The sequence below is a fragment of the Nesoenas mayeri genome (assembly GCF_963082525.1).
Source record: "Nesoenas mayeri genome assembly, chromosome: 25".
Taxonomy (NCBI): Eukaryota; Metazoa; Chordata; class Aves; order Columbiformes; family Columbidae; genus Nesoenas; species Nesoenas mayeri.
Window position 1 is genome coordinate 2,558,689 of NC_137549.1, and position 21,006 is coordinate 2,579,694.

General features: G+C 47.1%; 1 protein-coding gene across 1 annotated transcript; it reads right to left on the minus strand.

The window, feature by feature from the left end:
- Positions 1–1,190: 1,190 nt before the first annotated feature.
- TIMM44 (translocase of inner mitochondrial membrane 44) lies at positions 1,191–20,908 on the minus strand. The gene is made up of 13 exons (XM_080359359.1): positions 20,873–20,908; positions 19,141–19,245; positions 18,478–18,648; positions 17,353–17,433; positions 15,794–15,943; positions 14,837–14,976; positions 14,499–14,584; positions 12,650–12,742; positions 12,181–12,305; positions 10,191–10,241; positions 8,678–8,767; positions 7,316–7,426; positions 1,191–2,347 (listed from the first exon to the last, which is right to left on the minus strand). Exons 1-13 carry the CDS (start codon positions 20,897–20,899, stop codon positions 2,228–2,230), a joined length of 1,350 nt encoding a protein of 449 aa, XP_080215485.1. The 5' UTR covers positions 20,900–20,908; the 3' UTR covers positions 1,191–2,227.
- Positions 20,909–21,006: the final 98 nt, after the last annotated feature.

Sequence of the window (21,006 nt, forward strand, 5' to 3'; positions counted from 1 at the left end):
TTCGTGCCACCGCGTCTCTGGAGAAAAGCTGCTAATGGGACAGACCTGGCAGGGCCCGTTGTGATAGGACAAGGGGTGATGGTTTTATACTAAAAGAGGGGAGATTCAGGATGGATATAATGAAATTGTTGCCCTGAGGGTGGTGAGAGCCTGGCCCAGGTTGGCCAGAGAGGTGGTGGATGAACCATCCCTGAGACACCCCAGGCCAGGCTGGACGGGGCTCTGAGCACCCTGAGCTGGTGAAGATGTCCCTGTCATGGCAGGGGGGGCACTGGGGAGCTGGGAAGGTCCCTTCAACCCAAACCATTCTATGATTCTATAATTTAGATCATTTTTGCCCCCAACATCAGTTAAAAATAAGTTAAAAGCACACTAAATAAAAGAAGTTTTGCACATGCTTCACAGAAGCACCTTAACAGGCTGCACGTACGTACCCAGGCTGGTGTGACTCCTGTCTGATCGGCGACTGCTCCCGAGGACACGGCAGGACAGGATCAGGCTTTATTTTCAGCCAATTTCTGCGTGATCTTGGCGATGAGACTTTCCCCATCCCTGAGGAGGTTCAAGAAGCATCTCCAAGACATTGTGTCAACAGTGTATTTGCCCTCGGTGGTCCAGATGTTCAAATAAACAAGTCTCTGCACAGATCGCGCGCAGATGCTGCATGAGACCTGTCCCAGAAAGAGCCCCACCAAATGAGGCATCAAACATCCACCCGTCACTTCCAAGGGTTCCTTATTCCATAGCCGATTCCTGCAGTGCGGAATTTATCCTGCTCAGATCTTCGGTTTGTGTAGCAGTGCTTAAGATATGTGAGTAAACATTCTGAAATCGCTTCAGCCAAAAATGCAGCAGCAAGAAAACCGTGTGATGAGGAGGGAGCAGGAACACCCGGCGTGGCAGCAGCTCCGGGCGTCTTCTAAGAGAAAAAGGCGGATTCCGCTATTGAATTTGCTGCACTCATCGCAAGAAACTGCGAAAGGTGGATGTCTCACCCAAGGGCTGTGAGATAATGCTGTTTCCATTCAAAGGAACCGATCCAGACACTCAGAAGAGAAGGAAGAACTGGCAATTATTCTCTTTAATCATAATGTCAAGGAAGTGCTGTCCTGCATCAGCCTGGTTTGCGCACAGGCAGAACACGGCAGCACATCAGTGCTTTGATTTCCTATTCCACGATCCATTTCTTTCCCCCCGCTCAAACCTGACTTTCCATTAAGAGGAGGCAGACGGATCAACCCACATCACAGCCCCAACCTGAACCTCCAGCAAAGCCCAAGCCCCAGAGTCCGTGTGTGCCAGCAGCTCTTCCCCAGGTGCCACCCCCCAAATCGCAAGTCATCTGGTGAAGAAACCACGCGTGTTCTGCAGTACGTGTGTGAACTGCACCCTCTTTTCTCATGTCACATAATACCTGAGCTACAAGAGGTGACGTTCTGCCTGTTATTGCATTTTATTTACAAATTTGCTGCTATTCTGTCCATCTCTAACCCTCTGCCTGCTTCCTCAGAGCCCATCGCCTTCCCACCATCAGATTAACCCAACAGAGAAACGCAGTTGTGCGCTCTTGACACAATGAACAGAACACCAGAAATGATAATATTCCCCCTGGGAAGCTGTGGATATACAAATATTATCACTGGCAGCAAACTCCACCCCTGCAAGGGGCCGGGAGATGATTCCAACACCCCCAACCCAATGAGTCATGTGCAAAGTCCCGACTGTATTTGGTTCGGTAAAGTGCAAGACACGGCAGCACCGGAAGGCTTACTGGTGAAGTTGTGAACACGAGATGTACGTTAGCTGAGACAACGTGCCTTCAAAGCACCTTTAAGATATTTTAAGAGATGCTGTGAGGCCACCAAAGGATGACAGCGGATGGGAACTAGACCTGGCACATCTCCCTCTCCAATACCCACCTCTGTCCACCACTGGGAAACACACGGGACCCCAACCGGCCTCCTTCGGCCACAATTAACAAAGGAGCCAACAGCAGCTGCTAGTGTCTGAGAGCATTCACGTTGAGATCCACCGTACGCCCTTACAGTGCGGTACTACACAGCAAAGCGTAAGGCAGCCATGTCGTCCAGTTCATTACGGGGGTTGGTGTTAACGAGGGCGCGCCGAGCGGCCCGGTGTTGTGCAGAGGAATGGATCTGGCAGCAGTCGGTGCGCGGCCGGAGGCGGCGGCGCCGGGCGAGAGGAACGGGAAAGCTCTGGGCTGCGCTCAGAGAACCTGCTCGGTGCTCGAGGAGGAAACGTCCAGCAGCCTCCAGGCAGCGTAGGGGTTGAGCTCGTCCTGGTCCCTGCAGAGCGCCCACACGTACAGCATCCGCAGAACCTTGTCCTGGAACGAAAAGCCTCTTGTTATAACATGCGGTCACCGACCTCCTAAGCTCAGAGCTTCCTGTATCATGATTTTGCCCTCTGGTTCTAAGCCCAAAGCTCCCAACTAAGGATAACTCCAGCAACATAAACTAGATTGTGGTTAGAACCTTATCCCGCTCAGGAACAAATATTGAAGAGAAGCTGCCGAATTCATGTTCACTGTGATTCAGTTACAAAAGACCTACCCAACATTAACCAATTAACACGATCAATGCTTTCTGACCACCTGCAAAACGAGTTTTAGATCCTTCTGCATGACAAGAGACAGAAGATGAAGTGACACATTGTTTAGAAGCAGAGTGCTTAGTTTATATTTAACTAATAATAGGTGCATTGTAAGAAAGAAACTAAACAATTATAACTAACATAATCAATTATTTCTTAGTATAGATGTATTGTATGTCAAAATTGTAACGCATATGTAATAATCATGTGAATATAAGCAACACAAGAGCATCAACCAGTCGCTGGAGCACTGATGGAGGATGATCCCCAGTGCTGATAAAACAAAGAATGCTGCTTAACAGTATCATTGACTCCGCTGTTAAGTTTATTCCTTCGTTTCACTTTTGATTTCAGAAAAATAGAATTAGGGTTTCCAGGTTATCTCTGGCTGACATTCATTAACTGGCACCGCTGTCAAGTTTGATAATATTTGACCTTATTTTAAAGTATAAATTTCTGGTTTCAAATGGGTTCAGCCGCCAGGTTGTGCTGCTCTCTGTAACCTTCAATCAGGTTTAGGTGTAACCTGCCTGTCCCCCCCCAGCTCACACTGCAGTCTGACCACAAATTATCATTATCAGGTCTGAGGAGAGACGGAGAGTGAAAAAAACCCAAATTTATCAATGAAAATCAGATGATACGAAGTCCAGTCACAGTGTTAGCCACAGATTGGTATTAATTCTGCAGGGCAGAATTAATTGATATCAATCCTTCAGTGGGCAAACAAGGTGTTCAGACTGAAAACAGGGTGTCAGATTGAAAAACACAATAAGCTTTTCCATCCTTGGTGGGTGGAACCTGGGGTGGGGTTAGAAGGGGGTGGTCAGTAGGTCAGAGAGGTTCTCCTGCCCCTCTGCTCTGCCCTGGGGAGACCACACCTGGAATCTTGTGTCCAGTTGTGGCCCCTCAGTTCCAGCAGGACAGGGAACTGCTGCAGAGAGTCCAGCGCAGCCACCAAGATGCTGCAGGGAGTGGAGCATCTCCCGTGTGAGGAAAGGCTGAGGGAGCTGGGGCTCTGGAGCTGGACAAGAGGACACTGAGGGGGGACTCATTCCTGGGGATCAAGATGGAAAGGGGCAGTGTCAGGAGGATGGAGCCAGGCTCTGCTGGTGACAACCAGGGACAGGACAAGGGGCAATGGGTGCAAACTGGAACACAGGAGGTTCCATTTAAATATGAGAAGAAACTTGTTTGGGGTGAGGGTGTCAGAGCCTGGCCCAGGCTGCCCAGGGGGGTTGTGGAGTCTCCTTCTGTGCAGACATTCCAACCCGCCTGGACACCTTCCTGTGTAACCTCATCTGGGTGTTCCTGCTCCATGGGGGGATTGCACTGCATGAGCTTTGAGGTTCCTTCCAACCCCTGACATTCTGGGATTCTGTGATGCTGTAATGAGAATGCCGACAGTTTAGTTCCAAGTGAATAAGGATGAAAGCCGCATCTCAGCACCTCCTGGGCCATCACTTATGAAAACAACCCCCCAAGAGTCACCACGGCGCCGTGTGACACAGGGGACAGTGCCCAGAGCCTGTGCTGCCAGGGGTCACACACCCAAATCAAAGCTTATTTCCATTTTATCATTTAACCATTAACCGCTGAGAATATCTCCCTCAGATAACAAGTATCGCTGGGGGATCAGACTGTGCGCTGGCTCAGCTCCCAGATGTGCACTTAACCGCTACAGTTTTGATTGAATCTGTGAATCTTTATAAGTTATAATTTAGGTACACAAATGTGAGGGGGGAGACTTTCTGTCCCAGACCAGTCATTACAAACCTAACGCTTTAGAAATATCACATAAAGCCTTTTTTTTTCCTTGCTCAGTGTTTCAGAAGATTCACTTGCTTCAGCTCTGCTGAGCAGCGGTAAAAGTGACCGAAACCTTGAGTCATGCGGACGTTTGGGATGTGTCAGAAGGGCGTAGGGGACGAAAGAACAAAACCCAAACTTCTGCCTGCTCAAGACAGGCCGTACATTGTTGTACTATCCACAGCGACGCAAAAAGCACCTTTCCTGAGTATAAAACACTAAGTATAAAGTCAAGATGAAATGGGTAACAACTGGTTGAACATCAGAACCTTAATTTGTACCATTTTTGTGATTTTTAAAGTCCGTTTCATGGGATTGCGTAGGAAATGCAATTTAGTCATGCACTTCTGCATCAAAGCTCTGCTACACCCAGACGAGTTCACGTTCTTCAACACGGGATTTCCGAATGGTGGGTAAGCTGGGGGTTGCTGGGGATCTTGCAGCAGGGAAATGAGACGTGATGAAACATCAAAATTCCACGTTTCTAAAGCTGAGAGATTTCTGGGCTTCTGATCTGGTGCTTTTATTAATAGGGTACATCTCAATCCTCAACATACAGTGCGTGCTGCTGCATATATTCACAGCAGGAGAGCAAACGCTTGGACTCCCAAAGGCTGATTTCTACCCTGGCCATGCACGCAAGGCAAAAATTTGTCCTTTAATCCCCTGATGTGCTGTGACAAACAGCATCCTGCCTCCTGGTCCTCCAGGACCTCATTTTAAAAAGCTCCCCTTGACTCCTCAGCACTGCTTGATGGAGGCCTGTATCCAGTGCAGAGCCTCAAGGGTCAGTCAGTGCTGGGGCCGGTATTATTCAATATATTCATCAATGATTTGGACGAGGGAATAGAGTGACTGTCACAAGTTTGCTGGTGACACCGAGCTGGGAGCAGTGGTGACACTGGAAGCTGTGCTGCCATCAGAGACCTGGACAGGCTGGAGAGCTGGGCAGGGAAAATGTAATGAAATAGAACAAGGGCAAGTGTAGAGTCTTGAATGTGGGCAGGAACAACCCCAGGTTCAGTGTAAGTTGGGGAATGACCTATTAGAGAGCAGCGTAGGGGAAAGGGAGCTGGGGGTCCTGGGGACAGCAGGGTGACCATGAGCCAGCACTGGGCCCTTGTGGCCAGGAAGCCAATGGGACCTGGGGTGGGTTAGAAGGGGGTGGTCAGTGGGTCAGAGAGGTTCTCCTGCCCCTCTGCTCTGCCCTGGGGAGACCACACCTGGAATCTTGTGTCCAGTTGTGGCCCCTCAGTTCCAGCAGGACAGGGAACTGCTGCAGAGAGTCCAGCGCAGCCACCAAGATGCTGCAGGGAGTGGAGCATCTCCCGTGTGAGGAAAGGCTGAGGGAGCTGGGGCTCTGGAGCTGGACAAGAGGACACTGAGGGGGGACTCATTAATGGGGATCAAGATGGAAAGGGGGAGTGTCAGGAGGATGGAGCCAGGCTCTTCTGGTGACAACCAGTGACAGGACAAGGGGCAATGGGTGCAAACGGAAACACAGGAGGTTCCACTGAAATATGAGAAGAAACTTGTTTGGGGTGAGGGTGTCAGAGTCTGGCCCAGGCTGCCCAGGGGGGTTGTGGAGTCTCCTTCTGTGCAGACATTCCAACCCGCCTGGACACCTTCCTGTGTAACCTCATCTGGGTGTTCCTGCTCCATGGGGGGATTGCACTGCATGAGCTTTCCAGGTCCCTTCAACCCCCGACATTCTGGGATTCTGTGATTGTCTAAGGTCTCATTTGCCCAGATGGATTTTGCGGTGCCCCATAGGGAACCCCAACATTAGTGTCCCCTCCACGTCTCAGCAGGGCCAAGTTTGCATCACAGCGGCGGGAATTTCAACCATTGCAACGAGGTAAAACACACCAGCACTTCCAAGCATGTGATTTCTGTTTAGCGAACTTACAATTGGAGGCTCCTCCTTTTCCCAAGAAGGTCATTTGTTCGGCGCTCTGCAGGAGCAGCTCAGCAGTTAACACCGAATCGCAGTCACCAGCCTGCGTCTGACATTTGATTAAAACCGAAGTTTTGTTTCCCGTGGAGAATTTTAATGCATCTCCTTGATTTATTGCTGCTCCAGAGAAATCAGGCAGCAAACAGACTTTGATATCCTGTTCAATAATTATCACATCAATATCCATCTTCTAGGAATGTGGTAATTTAATGCAAGAAATTACTATATCAGCTGTTCCTCCCCTGCAGTCGAAGTGACAGGTTGTAAATCAGTCCAGATGGGCCCCATCATTAAAATTAGTCCCTTTTTTTTTTGCGTTTTGGAAACTTACAGCCTGGACTGAAGGGAACGGTTGCAAAAAGCCAAACCTGCTAGAAACTGCCAGCTCCAAGCATCTCACAATATCCCCCATTATATGTCGTTAAGCTACTTAAATATTGCGAGGCAGAGCTGTCTGGACAGCGAGCCGCTGGAGAACGGTGTTCAGAGAACACACGGGCTCCTCGAGTCTGCCGTGTCATTAACTCCAGTAACGAGCGTGTTTTGTGGTTCATCTGACAGGCTCGGTCCAGCATCGCTCACAGCACAACCGGCTGGACTCGCAGCGTTAAAAGAGAAACCACAACGCAGAATCCACAGAGATCCGCTCCACAAATCACCCTGGATCACGGAATTTAACATGGCTGGATACAGGACAGTGTTGATAAGGAAAGGTTTGTGGTGCTGTAGGATATTTGGTATTAGTGTAGGGAGACAGCAGCTAAAAACTTCTGCTCCCAGTTGTTCGCAGTGATTTTCCTGCAAATTCCATCGATAACTCCAGCTCCTACCCTGTTTACCAACCACCTTTGTGCTCTGTTCTTACAGCGCCCTTTATGAAAGGAAAAGGGAGAAAGAAAAGAACTGGGAAACCATGTGCAGACCATGAACATCACTCACCGGATCACCTTCCACCACCTCCCCGCTCTGGTTCTTAATGACCATCACGACTTGAGCTTGAAAAGTGATGATTAAAACTGGTCCCTGCTCCATCATCTTCCCCATCGCCAGCTGCAACGGGAGAAAATTCCATCAGAAAACAGACGATTTCTGCCGATTAATGTAAAAGCATCAAGTATTTAACACAACTGCTATGGCCTGACAGGGCCAACAATTGCACCTTCTCACAGAATCACACACAATCCCAGAATGTCAGGGGTTGAAGGGCCCTGGAAAGCTCATCCAGTGCAATCCCCCCATGGAGCAGGAACACCCAGATGAGGTTACACAGGAAGGTGTCCAGGCTGGTTGGAATGTCTGCACAGAAGGAGACTCCACAACCCCCCTGGGCAGCCTGGGCCAGGCTCTGCCACCCTCACCTCAAACAAGTTTCTTCTCATATTCAAGTGGAACCTCTTGTGTTCCAGTTTGAACCCATTGCCCCTTGTCCTGTCACTGGTTGTCACCAGAAGAGCCTGGCTCCATCCTCCTGACACTGCCCCTTTCCATATTGATCCCCATGAACGAGTCCCCCCTCAGTGTCCTCTTGTCCAGCTCCAGAGCCCCAGCTCCCTCAGCCTTTCCTCACACGGGAGATGCTCCACTCCCTGCAGCATCTTGGTGGCTGCGCTGGACTCTCTCCAGCAGTTCCCTGTCCTGCTGGAGCTGAGGGGCCACAACTGGGCACAAGATTCCAGGTGTGGTCTCCCCAGGGCAGAACAGAGGGGCAGGAGAACCTCTCTGACCTATTGACCACCCCCTTCTAACCCACCCCAGGTCCCATTGGCTTCCTGGCCACAAGGGCCCAGTGCTGGCTCATGCTCATCCTGCCTTCTCCTCAAGGAGTTATTTTAATCTTGTTAACTTTGGTTATTTTCAACAGGTTGTACCTGCTCTGTTAACACAGATGCTGCAGGCATTACTGCAAAGTGTTTTCCCAAAAACTTTCCCTGTATTAAGAGCTTTCCCAAAATTGTTCTGAAAGTTTTCAGTTCATCCAAGCCCAAAAAACTGGGAAATATGAACAAGCTCTGTTCCATGAAACCAAAAGTAGAAGAAACCCTGCCCTTAAAAACCATCATTTTCTAAAGAAAGCACCTCAACCAAAGCTTTTTCCTCTTGCTTTTAAACGAACCTTCGACATGAAATTGTACTGAACTATCTACAAATAACTAACACAAGGACTTCAAGGTGAGAACCTCTTGTTTGACAGGATTTTTTTTCTCTGTTCTAAGGTCGCTCTGTTAAATATTTAAAGAGCTTATTAACTGAAAGACAAAGAGATTCACCCCCATAGTAAAAAATATAGAAAAGGCCACTCACGTCGATGTTGTCGATGTCGAGGATCCTGGAGTGGAACTGCAGCCCCATGGCCTTGGCTTGCTGGATGGGATGGGCGAGCTGGCTGTAAGTCTAAAGGAAGCAACAAACTTGTGTTAGACGTTTGAATTTGTTCTGTCACTAAGAAAAAGGTGTTTTCTGCTTAGAGGGAACCACCAAAAAGCAAAGCATGTGGTGAACACGTATGTCTTGTGAGGTATTAAACACTCTAGGCTTCATGGAATCAAATTCTCACTAAAAATCCCATTGCCCCCGGCCAGGAGATCCATGATTCACAACAGAATACATACACCAAGTGCATCCGATAGCCAAGACTGCGATTTGACAGCAGACAAGGAGAAACAGTCTGGGAACCAAGCTATGTTCCTACTATTCAGCCAGCCCCTGGAGGCAGCCCAGCATTTCCTGGCTCCTTTTAGCCACGCGCTTCATTATTTGTGTTATTTATGCACCAAGAGCGGTTGCTGGGGATGGGGAATTTCCATTTGCTTCCAGCATCGTCACCGGATTCTTGGCAGGTACCGAACAAACAGGAGGGAGCCCCTACCTGCCTCCCCAACGTGGATGTTCTGACCCTCAACGCAAGCGTTTAAATGCAAATATCCAACAGAAGTCACTGGCAAAGTCAGCGAAGCTGGAGTTACAGAGCAGGGATTCTGAGGACGCAGCTCGAGGAACCACATCTTTTTACATTTTTAAGAAGTTTTTGCCTTAGTGGTTTTATTCCGACACTTTAGTGACCAGTAGCACAAACTTAACATGTGTGGAATGATCCTGCTCAAGAGCCTTTTATCTCCTGAATTCTAATACGACTCCCATCTCCTCCCTTGGCTTATTTTACAGATGATTCTTGATTTATGAGCTTAATTTGCAGCTACAACAAGCTTAGAAGGGTTCGCTTTTTGCCTTATAAACTGCAAGAAATCTGCTACTACCCTCTAGAAATCTGAGAGGAGTTCTCTGGTGTCATTTCAAAGGTTGCTTGAAGCAATAAAGAACTTTACTGTTATATTGCTTTAAATATCTTACTCTTACATACTGGAACATTGTTATAAAGATGCTAATTGCAATTAACAATAAACATCAAACTGAATTTCAAAAAGCCTCTTCGGATGTGAGCATTTCCAGCCCTCTGGTGGTGATCAGTAAGAATATTCACTTAAAGCAGTTAAATTTTTTACAAGCAGAACAAGGATGGGTGTGTGTTGCCTACAACACAATTATTTTGGAGTAAAGCGAAGAGCACAACAAATTTCCACCTATGGCGTCAGGAAATGATCGGCTTTCATAAAGTTAAGTGGCCAATACAATCACCGAATCACAATCAATTCACAGTCGCTGTTTCAAGAAGCGGATCCAATTCTGAAAATCTATCCCAGTACAAAAAGAAACCCAGTTTTTGTACAACAAAAGAGCTGGACAGCAAATAAAGCACAAAGCACCAACTTACAAGAGAGAAACAACCTTCTCAGGCATGTTTAGTAGCTGTACTTACCGCTTCATAGCACCAGTCTTTGAGGATATCAAGCTCTCCAGATATCAGAGCCTAAAAATCAAATAAAACATGGACGTTTTAAAACACCTCGTATATCAGAGAGCTGAAATTATCAGCACTTTCAGCAGCATGCTTGAAATCCTACGTCTGAGTCAGATGAACATAAACCTCTCAATAATTAACATCTTAAACCTTCCTGGCCAAAAAAACCCAGCAGAATGCACAGTGGGCAGAAATGCTGGATCTAAGAGAAGCAGGAGAACAAACCAGAATTATATCCATAGTTTTCAAGACTCTGAAGAGTTCAGGGCACAGAATGAACAGAAGAATCACGTGGCAACTCCTGAAAAGGTTTCTCTTTAAACCGCTGTGTGATAAACACCAGGAATTCATGACAAGCCAGATGCCTGGAGTTCCAAATCAAGTCAGCTAAATGTGATAGGGTGTTTTTCAATATAATGTCTATAAATCTTGACATGTGATGGAATCTGTAAGACAGCTGCCTACAGCTTGAAAACCCCTTTCCTGTGCAAAATTCGTTCCCTGAGAGTCAAGAGCCCCTTTTTTGTAGCTTGATTTGTGACACGACACCATTAGAAAAGCAGGTTCTGTCTCTCTGGAGAGAGTCCAGCGCAGGGCAACAAAGATGCTGCAGGGAGTGGAGCATCTCCCGTGTGAGGAAAGGCTGAGGGAGCTGGGGCTCTGGAGCTGGACAAGAGGACACTGAGGGGGGACTCATTCCTGGGGATCAATATGGAAAGGGGCAGTGTCAGGAGGATGGAGCCAGGCTCTGCTGGTGACAACCAGGGACAGGACAAGGGGCAATGGGTACAAACTGGAACACAAAAGGTTCCACTTAAATCTGAGAAGGAACTTGTTGGGGGTGAGGGTGGCAGAGCCTGGCCCAGGCTGCCCAGGGGGGTTATAGAGTCTCCTTCTGTGCAGACATTCCAACCCGCCTGGACACCTTCCTGTGTAACCTCATCTGGGTGTTCCTGCTCCATGGGGGGATTGCACTGGATGAGCTTTCCAGGGCCCTTTCAACCCCTCACATTCTGGGATTATTTCGCCTCCGACACCACCGTTCCAGCCACATATCTGATACACAGTCGCTCACTGCAAAGACAGCAGTGACAAAAACAACTGCGCATCAGTTCGGATGCTTGGAAGCATCAAATTAATTTTTTATTCATCCTATAATGCTACCTCACGCCTAGGAGTATCATAAATATTTCTACATGTGTATTAGCATGCATGAATTTGCGATACAAATATGCACTGTGTTGTAGGATGAGAAAATAACACTTTGCTCTCTATTAGCATCTGTTTCTCTCTTCAAGCCTCAGTTTTTCCAGTCTCAGATTAATCTCTCAAAACAATTTCTGCCATACGTCTTGAAATCCTCTACTTTGAGTCTGTCTTTTCTGACATAGTTACAGCGAGAAGAACTATATCCATTTATACTTAAGTCCCATCCTTCATCGGTGCTATCCTCTGAGTGGTTTTACACTTTAAAACATTAAGTTCCACATAGTTCCTTGATGAGTGCCTGAAATATTGTCACTGAATCATCTGTCATGACCTGCTCTTCTCCCCAAGCAGTTTCAGATCATTTAGAATCCAGCAGTGCATACACACTAAATTATTTCCCTTATCAATATTCGATATCAGCATTTGCCTGGTACTGTTCATTCGCCTCCTTCAGGTTGATCTCCCTGATGCCCAGATCATTTCTCATGGGAGAAGATGGTTTGTTGTTTTCCAGGTCAGAAAGAAAGAAAATGTGCTAGTCTACTAAATGATGAAATATGGTTTTAGATTAAACAGTTACGTGGGATCTGACTTCCTTTTCCCAAGGTTATCTCATGTTCTGTGCAAAGCTGGATGATTGAAAAGTAAATACTGCTCCACCTTTTAATTGTAGCATCAGAAAACTTTATAGTAAAGGAAAACAATAAACCAAATGCACCATACTCTCCCCCCAGCTTACCTCCAAGACATTGGGGATTATATCACGCTCACATTGCTTTAAAAAACGATCTTTATCAAAGGATGGATCCACTTTGAGTATCTCTGTTAAAACCTCGGACATTTCTGTCTTCGAGAACAATCCACCTAATAAAACAACTCAGTGAGACGGGTGGTACAGCAACTGTTGCCAGAAAACAAGATAAAGCCCTTTGGTTTTATACCGGAGGGAAGGACGACCTGGGAACAACTGCAGACTTTAAGTTAGGCTTGAGATTTATCCCACACAAGCGCTTGTCATCGCGCTGCACTTCGGATCCAGCAGCAGGTTGCAACGCTGCGTGATACTGGATAATGATCCGTGCAAATTGCCATAAAGCTCCAGAATCTGTCCCAAAGGTTGGGAACACACAGAGGGCGGCAGCGCCGACAGGCACTAGAACAGAGCTACAGGCTAAAGACGCATTTCCACAACAGTGAGGAAACATTACCTATTAAGTCAGTGACTTTGTCCGTGACAGCTCGGGAAGCTCGAATGAACGCGTTGTCGCTTTCATCGTACTTCATTTTCATTTCAAAGAACCCTGAAAGGAGAGGAGACGTGAGCAGCAGGGTCCTTAGGCGACGCTCCCGACCGAGGAAACAACACGCCACGGGTCGCAGATCAAACCTGCTCGATCTTTTCTACATCTCTTTGTTGATTAACAAGTATCCATTTCAAAACTTACTTTCCTCATTTTCCTGCCAAGTTCTTAACTATCAGTAACTGTCATAAGGATGATGGTTTCTCTGCCTTCAGTCGCCAGAATCTCCGGAACTTCTATGCAGATTTTTGGATAGAAATTACACTACACTTGCTCACACCCCGTGATTCGATCTGCTACAAGGGGGAGCGTGATGTGAAACCAACACCAGAAAGTTTAACTAGGGGGGAGGAAATCAATAATAGACCTACAGCCTTGCCAATTTTTAATAAAATAGGACGACATCAGTGAAGATGCAGTTTGAAGCAGCTCTATGTACTCCTCGACCTTGCTAAGACAGCACGCCAAGCATGTCCCCAAACTACAGAAGTCACTGATGGGGAAGAAAAACTCCTGCAAAGCAAAATCTCAAAGGTAGAAATAAGAATAGAGGTGAAGCTAAAACATAAAGCAATTTAAGCAAGCAGACGTTGTTGCAACAAACCAAGGGCTAAAGCAACTCATTATCTGTCTCTGGACATGATCAGATGGACCAGAACTGCAGAAGGTGGTTGCAGGATAATGGGCCCTGCAGGGAAGATTCTTCCCGACACGTCAATTAACGTTTGGAATCCTGCCCTGAAGCTTTTGCTCCTTCCAAAAAAGAAACTACATGGTGTTGTTGGCGCAGGTGGTGCCATAAAGGGAGAGCCCGATGCAGCCACATCTGCAACGGTGCCTGAAATGTGAAAGCAGAGTCTTGGAAATAGGCGTAAAATGTGGAGAATGCGGAGAACTGGTGCAGATGGTGCAGGAGCAGGGGAGGCAGCAGGTGGGGAGTTTTTGCTGTGAGCATCTCTCCTTGGAAAGGCTAACAAATGGCATGGAAAAACCTGCTCTTGGAGAATTCCCAAGGAGCTCCGCTTTATAAGAAGTTGGGAAGAAACACAACCCCAAATAATTATATGTTGTGGTTTTATAGTCTGTTTTTCCCTCACCTTAACCCTGCAGTCAAGGGCAGTAATTCTTTTGATTTGTTGAAGGATTCTGCTCTCAGGCTTCTCGATGCCTTTCAGAAACATTAAGCGTCTAAATAACTATCAAAAGTAACCGCTCACCACGGTACAGATATTCAGTATTATTTAGGTTTTGCAAAAGAAACAGAGAGGAGACAAAGTCCCACACATCCCTGAGTTCTAAGCAGATGAAAACAGAAACCAGCTCGCTAAAAACAACATTTCTCTTTGTTCTAAGCTCAAGGTCAGGGAGAAGAGATCTGCATGTGTGCACACGTGCCCCGTGCCAGAGCAGAGCTGAACAGAAGAAAAATAAATAGAAGAAAAGAACAAGAGTTCATTTCTCTTTAAGCAATGGCAAAAGCAGGTTTTGGTGCCTACAGGGAGCAGAGAATGATCAAAAGCTACGCCTGACCGGGGAAAGGGTCCAAACACAGATGGAGGAGCTTGGAAAAGCTGCGGTGTTGTCACCTCCGCCCACGTCCCGTTCACACCACCTCCCAGCAACAGCGACAGCACCAAAAAGCCGGCTGGGATTTGCATTATGTTGAGACTAGTTGCACAGATGGCATCGGATCCAACACAGCGAGAATCAGAAGAGGGAAAATAACGCGCGACTCCTTTGTCTTTGGAACACTTACGATTGAAGACCACGTTGTTGTCCTTGAAATCTTTCCACTGCTGATACCATTTGGAGTCTTTATGCAGCACCACTCCCATGGCCTCTCTAGAAAGCGCAGAAGACGTATAATAGAATTATAATTATAATTATAATTATAAGCGCTGGGTTTCACTATGAGAAACTTCAGTATCATCAGCTTATGCTGGACATTTGCTCTCAGACCAACCTGCTCTACAAGGTCACACCCTCACTGCAGTACTTGGGTTTTAACCATCCCTGACCAATAGATAGTTACGATTTAAAGGTTTAATAAATCATATACAGAATTATTCATCCTAAATTACATTCAATACGTACTCGTTAGCTTCAAATATTCGCTCCTCTTTAATCCTCTCGCCTGAGAATTCTGTTCTTTTCCGGAGTCGCTCCGGACGTTTGTAAGGACCAGTCTGCCCTAAAACACTTTCATCTATTTCCTTCTTAACGGTTTCTACTCCCTGAAAGGAAAATATCACTATTAGTTTGATTCACCATTCTCCCTCATTTCCAAGGAACTGAAAACCAGAAAGAAACCACAAGTTGTTTTCCTCTCCCTCCCTCAGCAAATGTGTCTTTGCTGTGTGTTGACAAACACACCAATACCAAGACCTTAATTAATTAATCAACCCCAAAAAAATGAACCAATATAGCAAGAACTATGGGCACAGTCAAACCTGACGGCTGATAATGGGTAATGTAACCTCCACAGAGTTTAAATTGGAATAAATGGAGTCAGTGAAGGCAGGAATATCAGCCCCGACAAGACAGAATGACAAGCCCCAGGTAAAAGGGAGAATGATTCATACAAGGGAAAAGAAAAACTTCAAGACATCAATAATTAACTGCAAAGCCATCTAAAAGGTCAATAAAATCCAGGTTCTAAGCCCAAGCTTAAATAGAAGCATTGCTTTCCCCAAAACAAGAGTGAGCCTCGCTTTTTATGGACTTATCCATACCTTCTAAAGGAGAAAATAGCTTGGAAGCAAATAGGGGTTTAGCAGAAGACATGTGCTGCCCTGCTCCACAAACACAGCACCCAAGTTTTCCAGGAACGCAATTTAGCTGCTCGAGACTTAACACTTTTCTGGGGTTGTCGAGCGAACGCCAGACCTGCTAAACACATCTGAACATTTCAGCTTGTTCCAACGGCTCGCAAGGTCTCGCTGTAAGATTTTTGCATTGAATTTCATACTCGGCACAAAGTCGCCGATAATTTCTGTGTTAAAGAGCTGCGCCCGCAGTGCTGGGTCCTACCTACGCACGGAATATACAGACCTGAGAAAGAGCTTTGAAGGCTGCAGTCCTGCCTAATTTCTCCCCTCCTTTTGTCACTGTCTCTGCAGACTGTTTCGCCGTTTTCGCTGCTTCTTCCACACCTTCCTTTATCTTCCGGCCAATATCGCTCTTACTTACTTCATCCAAACTCTGCCACAAAAGACAACAGGAAATAAAACGTTATTTCAGGTGAAACGGGTGAAAATTTATTTTGAGTAACTCCTTTTTGTGAATGCTATAGATCTCCTAACGCACACACAAGAGTAAACAAAGATAAGGTGAAAGCACAGCGGAGATTTACCGGTAAACTGCGGCATCACCCAACGTCTTTGTGCAGAACAGATTTGGCTACTCACAGGACCACACGCATTTTTAAGAGCTGCTACCCATAGATTTCTAAAAGTATTCCTTTAGAGAAGGAGCAATGATGCAGAGTTAAAATACTCCAGCCCTTTCCTTTGAAACCATAAGGTGCTTCTTAAGCGAAGCTATGAAGAGGTTAAGATATTTCTCTGCTACACAAATCTTGAAACGCTTTTCTCAATCCACCTTCTTTATTGGCATCACTTGGGTTGTGTTAACAGAGCCAGGATCTTTACACAAAGGGTGAAAAGGACTCTGCTGGATAAATGGAGCATCTCCAGTATCCAAGTCTGAGCGGAATCACAGGGCACACAGAATCCCAGAATGTCAGGGGTTGGAAGGAACCTGGAAAGCTCATCCAGTGCAATCCCCCCATGGAGCAGGAACACCCAGATGAGGTTACACAGGAAGGTGTCCAGGCGGGTTGGAATGTCTGCACAGAAGGAGACTCCACAACCCCCCTGGGCAGCCTGGGCCAGGCTCTGCCACCCTCACCCCCAACAAGTTGCTTCTCATATTTAAGTGGAACCTCTTGTGTTTCCGTTTGCACCCATTGCCCCTTGTCCTGTCACTGGTTGTCACCAGAAGAGCCTGGCTCCATCCTCCTGACACTGCCCCTTTCCATCTTGATCCCCAGGAATGAGTCCCCCCTCAGTGTCCTCTTGTCCAGCTCCAGAGCCCCAGCTCCCTCAGCCTTTCCTCACACGGGAGATGCTCCACTCCCTGCAGCATCTTGGTGGCTGCGCTGGACTCTCTCCAGCAGTTCCCTGTCCTGCTGGAGCTGAGGGGCCACAACTGGACACAAGATTCCAGGTGTGGTCTCCCCAGGGCAGAGCAGAGGGGCAGGAGAACCTCTCTGACCCACTGACCACCCCCTTCTAACCCACTCCAGGTCCCATTGGCTTCCTGGCCACAAGGGCCCAGTGCTGGCTCATGGTCACCCTGCTGTCTCCAGGACCCCCAGGTCCCTTTCACCTACGCTGCTCTCTAACAGGTTGTTCCCCAACACACTGAGTAAGATATTTGTCATACATTATTGCTGCATCTTTGTTAATAACTCTGGCCTTAAAGAATCAAAATTGTGATCACCTATGCAATAGCGACCACCGTTCACCAAGGAAAAAGGGGCGATAATTCAAACGCAGATAAAACACAAAACTGCCTTAGGGGAAGGTTCCTCCATGGCTGGGATTTACCTCTTTCACTGTACCGGTTATTTCTTCAAGTTTCTTTTTAATCACTTCTGAGGTCTTCACCGTTTCAGATTCAATGGTTTTCTGTGGGAAAAAAAAATACCAAACATGTTGCGTGTAACTGTGAGGACAGAAAATACTCCAGAACAGTTTAGCACGTAGCACAGCCCATTAGCGCGGTAATTGAGGGCAAAAAGCTCCTCTCAGGGAGGTGACTGCAGTAACCAGTCTCAGCATCTCGTTTTTGCAAGTAATAGGGTTTATAGTTCTTAAAAGAAAGAAAAAAAAGTATTTAAATACTGCCAATGTTGAATTTAATGGCTCATTATTTTATCTGTTCATTAACAGGGAAATCAGTGAAGGGTCTGCTGTAAAGATTTTTCACTAAAAATAAAACTACCACCCCTCTAAGGCTTTTACCAGTCAATATCTGCAGCCAAGCAGAACTTCTCATCAAAACAGACACGCAGAAAGATTCAAATGTACATTCAGAACAGTAACAGCTCGGTGGCTGCTGAGGTACCGGAGCTGCGGGGGACGTGACCTGCGGTCCTGGGGCTGCTCTGCCCCTCAGTGTCCCCAACAAGGGACAGCCCGGAGCGCTGTGGGACCTCCCAGCACCTTCCCAAAGCAGCTCCCCCTTGGCCTCCTGTGAGCTTTGCATTTAAACGTTAAGTTCTTCCCCTCAATCGAGCAGGTGAACCGATGCGAGAACTGAACGCAAAGGTTCTGGCTTTACAAGTCACTTTGTAGCCTGACGTGCTCCGCAGGTGCTTGATCCTCTGTGCCCAAAGCTGAACGTGGCATTAAGTATCTCTGTGTGTTTTGGGCAAGAGCTGCAATCAGTTAAATCCAGCAGACGGCCTGGCCCGAGTTCTAACGCTGTTCTGGGAGTTAATAGAGGTGTTAAAGTTATGCGTTTAACATCTAGGTTGTTCTTGCTTGCTTCAAAGCCTGGCCTAAGCGCTGATTGGGCAGCAAGGTTTAAAGATAGGCTGTGGGTAGTGTTTCCTTTCTTGATAGCAGCTTGATACTTTAATCTAGTGGAATTTAGTGGTAGCTACAGAGGCAATAACAGCTCGGTGGCTGAAAAAAGAACCATCATAGGGATTCATGAGGAAGACTCACGTATTTCCTCCTTGCTTCTCGAAGCGCGTCGGATTCTTCCAGCTTTCTGGCTTCATCGCGGAATTTTTTAATACTTTCTTTCATCTCCTTGTTTTTTGCTAATTCCTGTTTGATATTCTCCACAAAACCCGATATAAACCCCTTTCTTCCTCCAGAAGAGTAGCATCTAGACTAAAGAAAATCATTACATGTTGTAGAAGCCAAAGAGACATTAATTTAAAACGAGCAGCAAAGCTGGTAAATTTACTTAAGCCAAGCACTGGGTCACTTCTAATGAAATTAAATGTCGTAAAAACCAAAGAGCTCACTTGAAAATGAAGTAGCTTCCCCTCAGAACAGCCCGATGGCCAAAATATATCTAATGCCCCATGAAGTACATCCATACAGACATTAAAAAGATGCTTCTCCAGGGGAAGTTTAACTGCACAGGTTAGTTCAGGCTTAAATGATTTGGTAGGTGAAGTTACCAGAGCATCACTCCTGAACTCTGTCACTCGGACTCAGCTACTATGAAAATCCTTGAATTCATCAGATATACCTTAAGTGGAAGTTTTTGACCTAGAACTGGTGCTTCTCAGAAACACATCGACATCCAGTAGATCAGCGATCTAACGGGAAATCACTTTTGGTTTGAAATAGAAAAAAATGCAGTGGTTCACCAACCTGCTGGAGCTCTGAAACGGGTCTGCTCACTCTGTACGTGCCCCCATGGAGCGCAGGGACGGGGTATCTGCTGGATATGAGCCATATGCCGCTGAGGAGACATTTCTGCAACGAAAACGCAAGATCAGGTTAGTGCAAAACACGGCAGCGATATTACAGAGCTAAGGAGGAAAGAACGCGGCAAATAAGACAATATTCACTGGTTTTCATGGGAATGCACAAGTGCTGCCAAGAAATGCTGGAGGCTGAGAAGAAACATTGAGAATCTTTAATTCTATGGCCAAACTAACAATGTGTCTACCTCTTTATCAAGCTGCTCGGTGTTTAATGGGTTTTGTAAAGAGCTGGATTGGGGCCTGGGGCTTCAGTGATGGCATCGCCAAACACTACAAGCTAAATCTAGCCTTCTGAGAAGAAGGAATGGCTTAAATGTGCCGCATGTCCTGCTGGCCCACGTTGCATTAATTCACTGGTTTCTACACTTCTATTAACTCACATCATTGAAATTTGGCTCCCTCCTATTTATCGCCTCTGTAGCTACCACTAAATTCCACTAGATTAAAGTATCAAGCTGCTATCAAGAAAGGAAACACTACCCACAGCCTATCTTTAAACCTTGCTGCCCAATCAGCGCTTAGGCCAGGCTTTGAAGCAAGCAAGAACAACCTAGATGTTAAACGCATAACTTAAACACCTCTATTAACTCCCAGAACAGCGTTAGAACTCGGGCCAGGCCGTCTGCTGGATTTAACTGATTGCGGCTCTTGCCCAAAACACACAGAGATGCTTAATGCCACGTTCAGCTTTGGGCACAAAGGATCAAGCACCTGCGGAGCACGTCAGGCTACAAAGTGACCTGTAAAGTCAGAAGCTTTGCGTTCAGTTCTTGCATCGGTTCACCTGCTCGATTGAGGGGAAGAACTTAACGTTTAAATGCAAAGCTCACAGGAGGCCAAGGGGGAGCTGCTTTGGGAAGGCGCTGGGAGGTCCCGCAGCGCTCCGGGCTGTCCCTTGTTGGGGACACTGAGGGGCAGAGCAGCCCCGGGACCGCGGGTCACGTCCCCCGCAGCTCCGGTACCTCAGCAGCCACCGAGCTGTTACTGTTCTGAATGTACATTTGAATCTTTCTGCGTGTCTGTTTTGATGAGAAGTTCTGCTTGGCTGCAGATATTGACTGCTAAAAGCCTTAGAGGGGTGGTGGTTTTATTTTTAGTGAAAAATCTTTACTGCAGACCCTTCACTGATTTCCCTGTTAATGAACAGATAAAATAATGAGCCATTAAATTCAACGTTGGCAGTATTTAAATACTTTTTTTTTGCGCTTTGTTTGGAGAACTATAAACCGCATTACTTGCAAAAACGAGATGCTGAGGCTGGTTACTGCAGTCACCTCCCTGAGAGGAGATTTTGCCCTAAAATACCGCGTTAATGGGCTGTGCTACGTGCTAAACTGTTCTGGAGTATTTTCTGTCCTCACAGTTACACGCAGCATGTTTGGTGCTTTTTCTTTTTCCCACAGAAAACCACTGAATCTGAAACGGTGAGAAGGGAGCGAACCAGCACCGGGCCCGGCCCCGCGGAGGCGCTCAGCCCCCTCGCTGCACTCCCAGCTGCCTCCCGCCGCCCCACCGCGCCCGGTGGAGCCGCCACAGCCCCGGTGGAGCCGTCACAGCGCCGTTAAACCGCCACAGCGCCGTTAAACCGCCACAGCCCCGGTGGAGCCGTCACTCACCCGGCAGCCGCCGCCCGCCGCCGCCATCTTGCCCGCCCGGCGTGTCACCTTCGTGCGGCGCAGCGCAGTGACGTCACTCATGCGCGCCGCCCGCGACCACGTGGCGGCAGAAGGAGTGGGGACGGGAGGTGGAA

Bases quoted from the DNA above. Each gene is read 5' to 3' on its own strand.
- TIMM44 (XM_080359359.1), bottom strand. From the start codon at position 20,899: ATGGCGGCGGCGGGCGGCGGCTGCCGG. The intron at 12,743-14,498 runs GTAAGTGTTCCA...CTCTCCTTTCAG, and splicing joins CAACAACGTGGTCTTCAATC to GGTTCTTTGAAATGAAAATG. The intron at 8,768-10,190 runs GTAAGTACAGCT...TGCTTCCTTTAG, and splicing joins AAGACTGGTGCTATGAAGCG to ACTTACAGCCAGCTCGCCCA.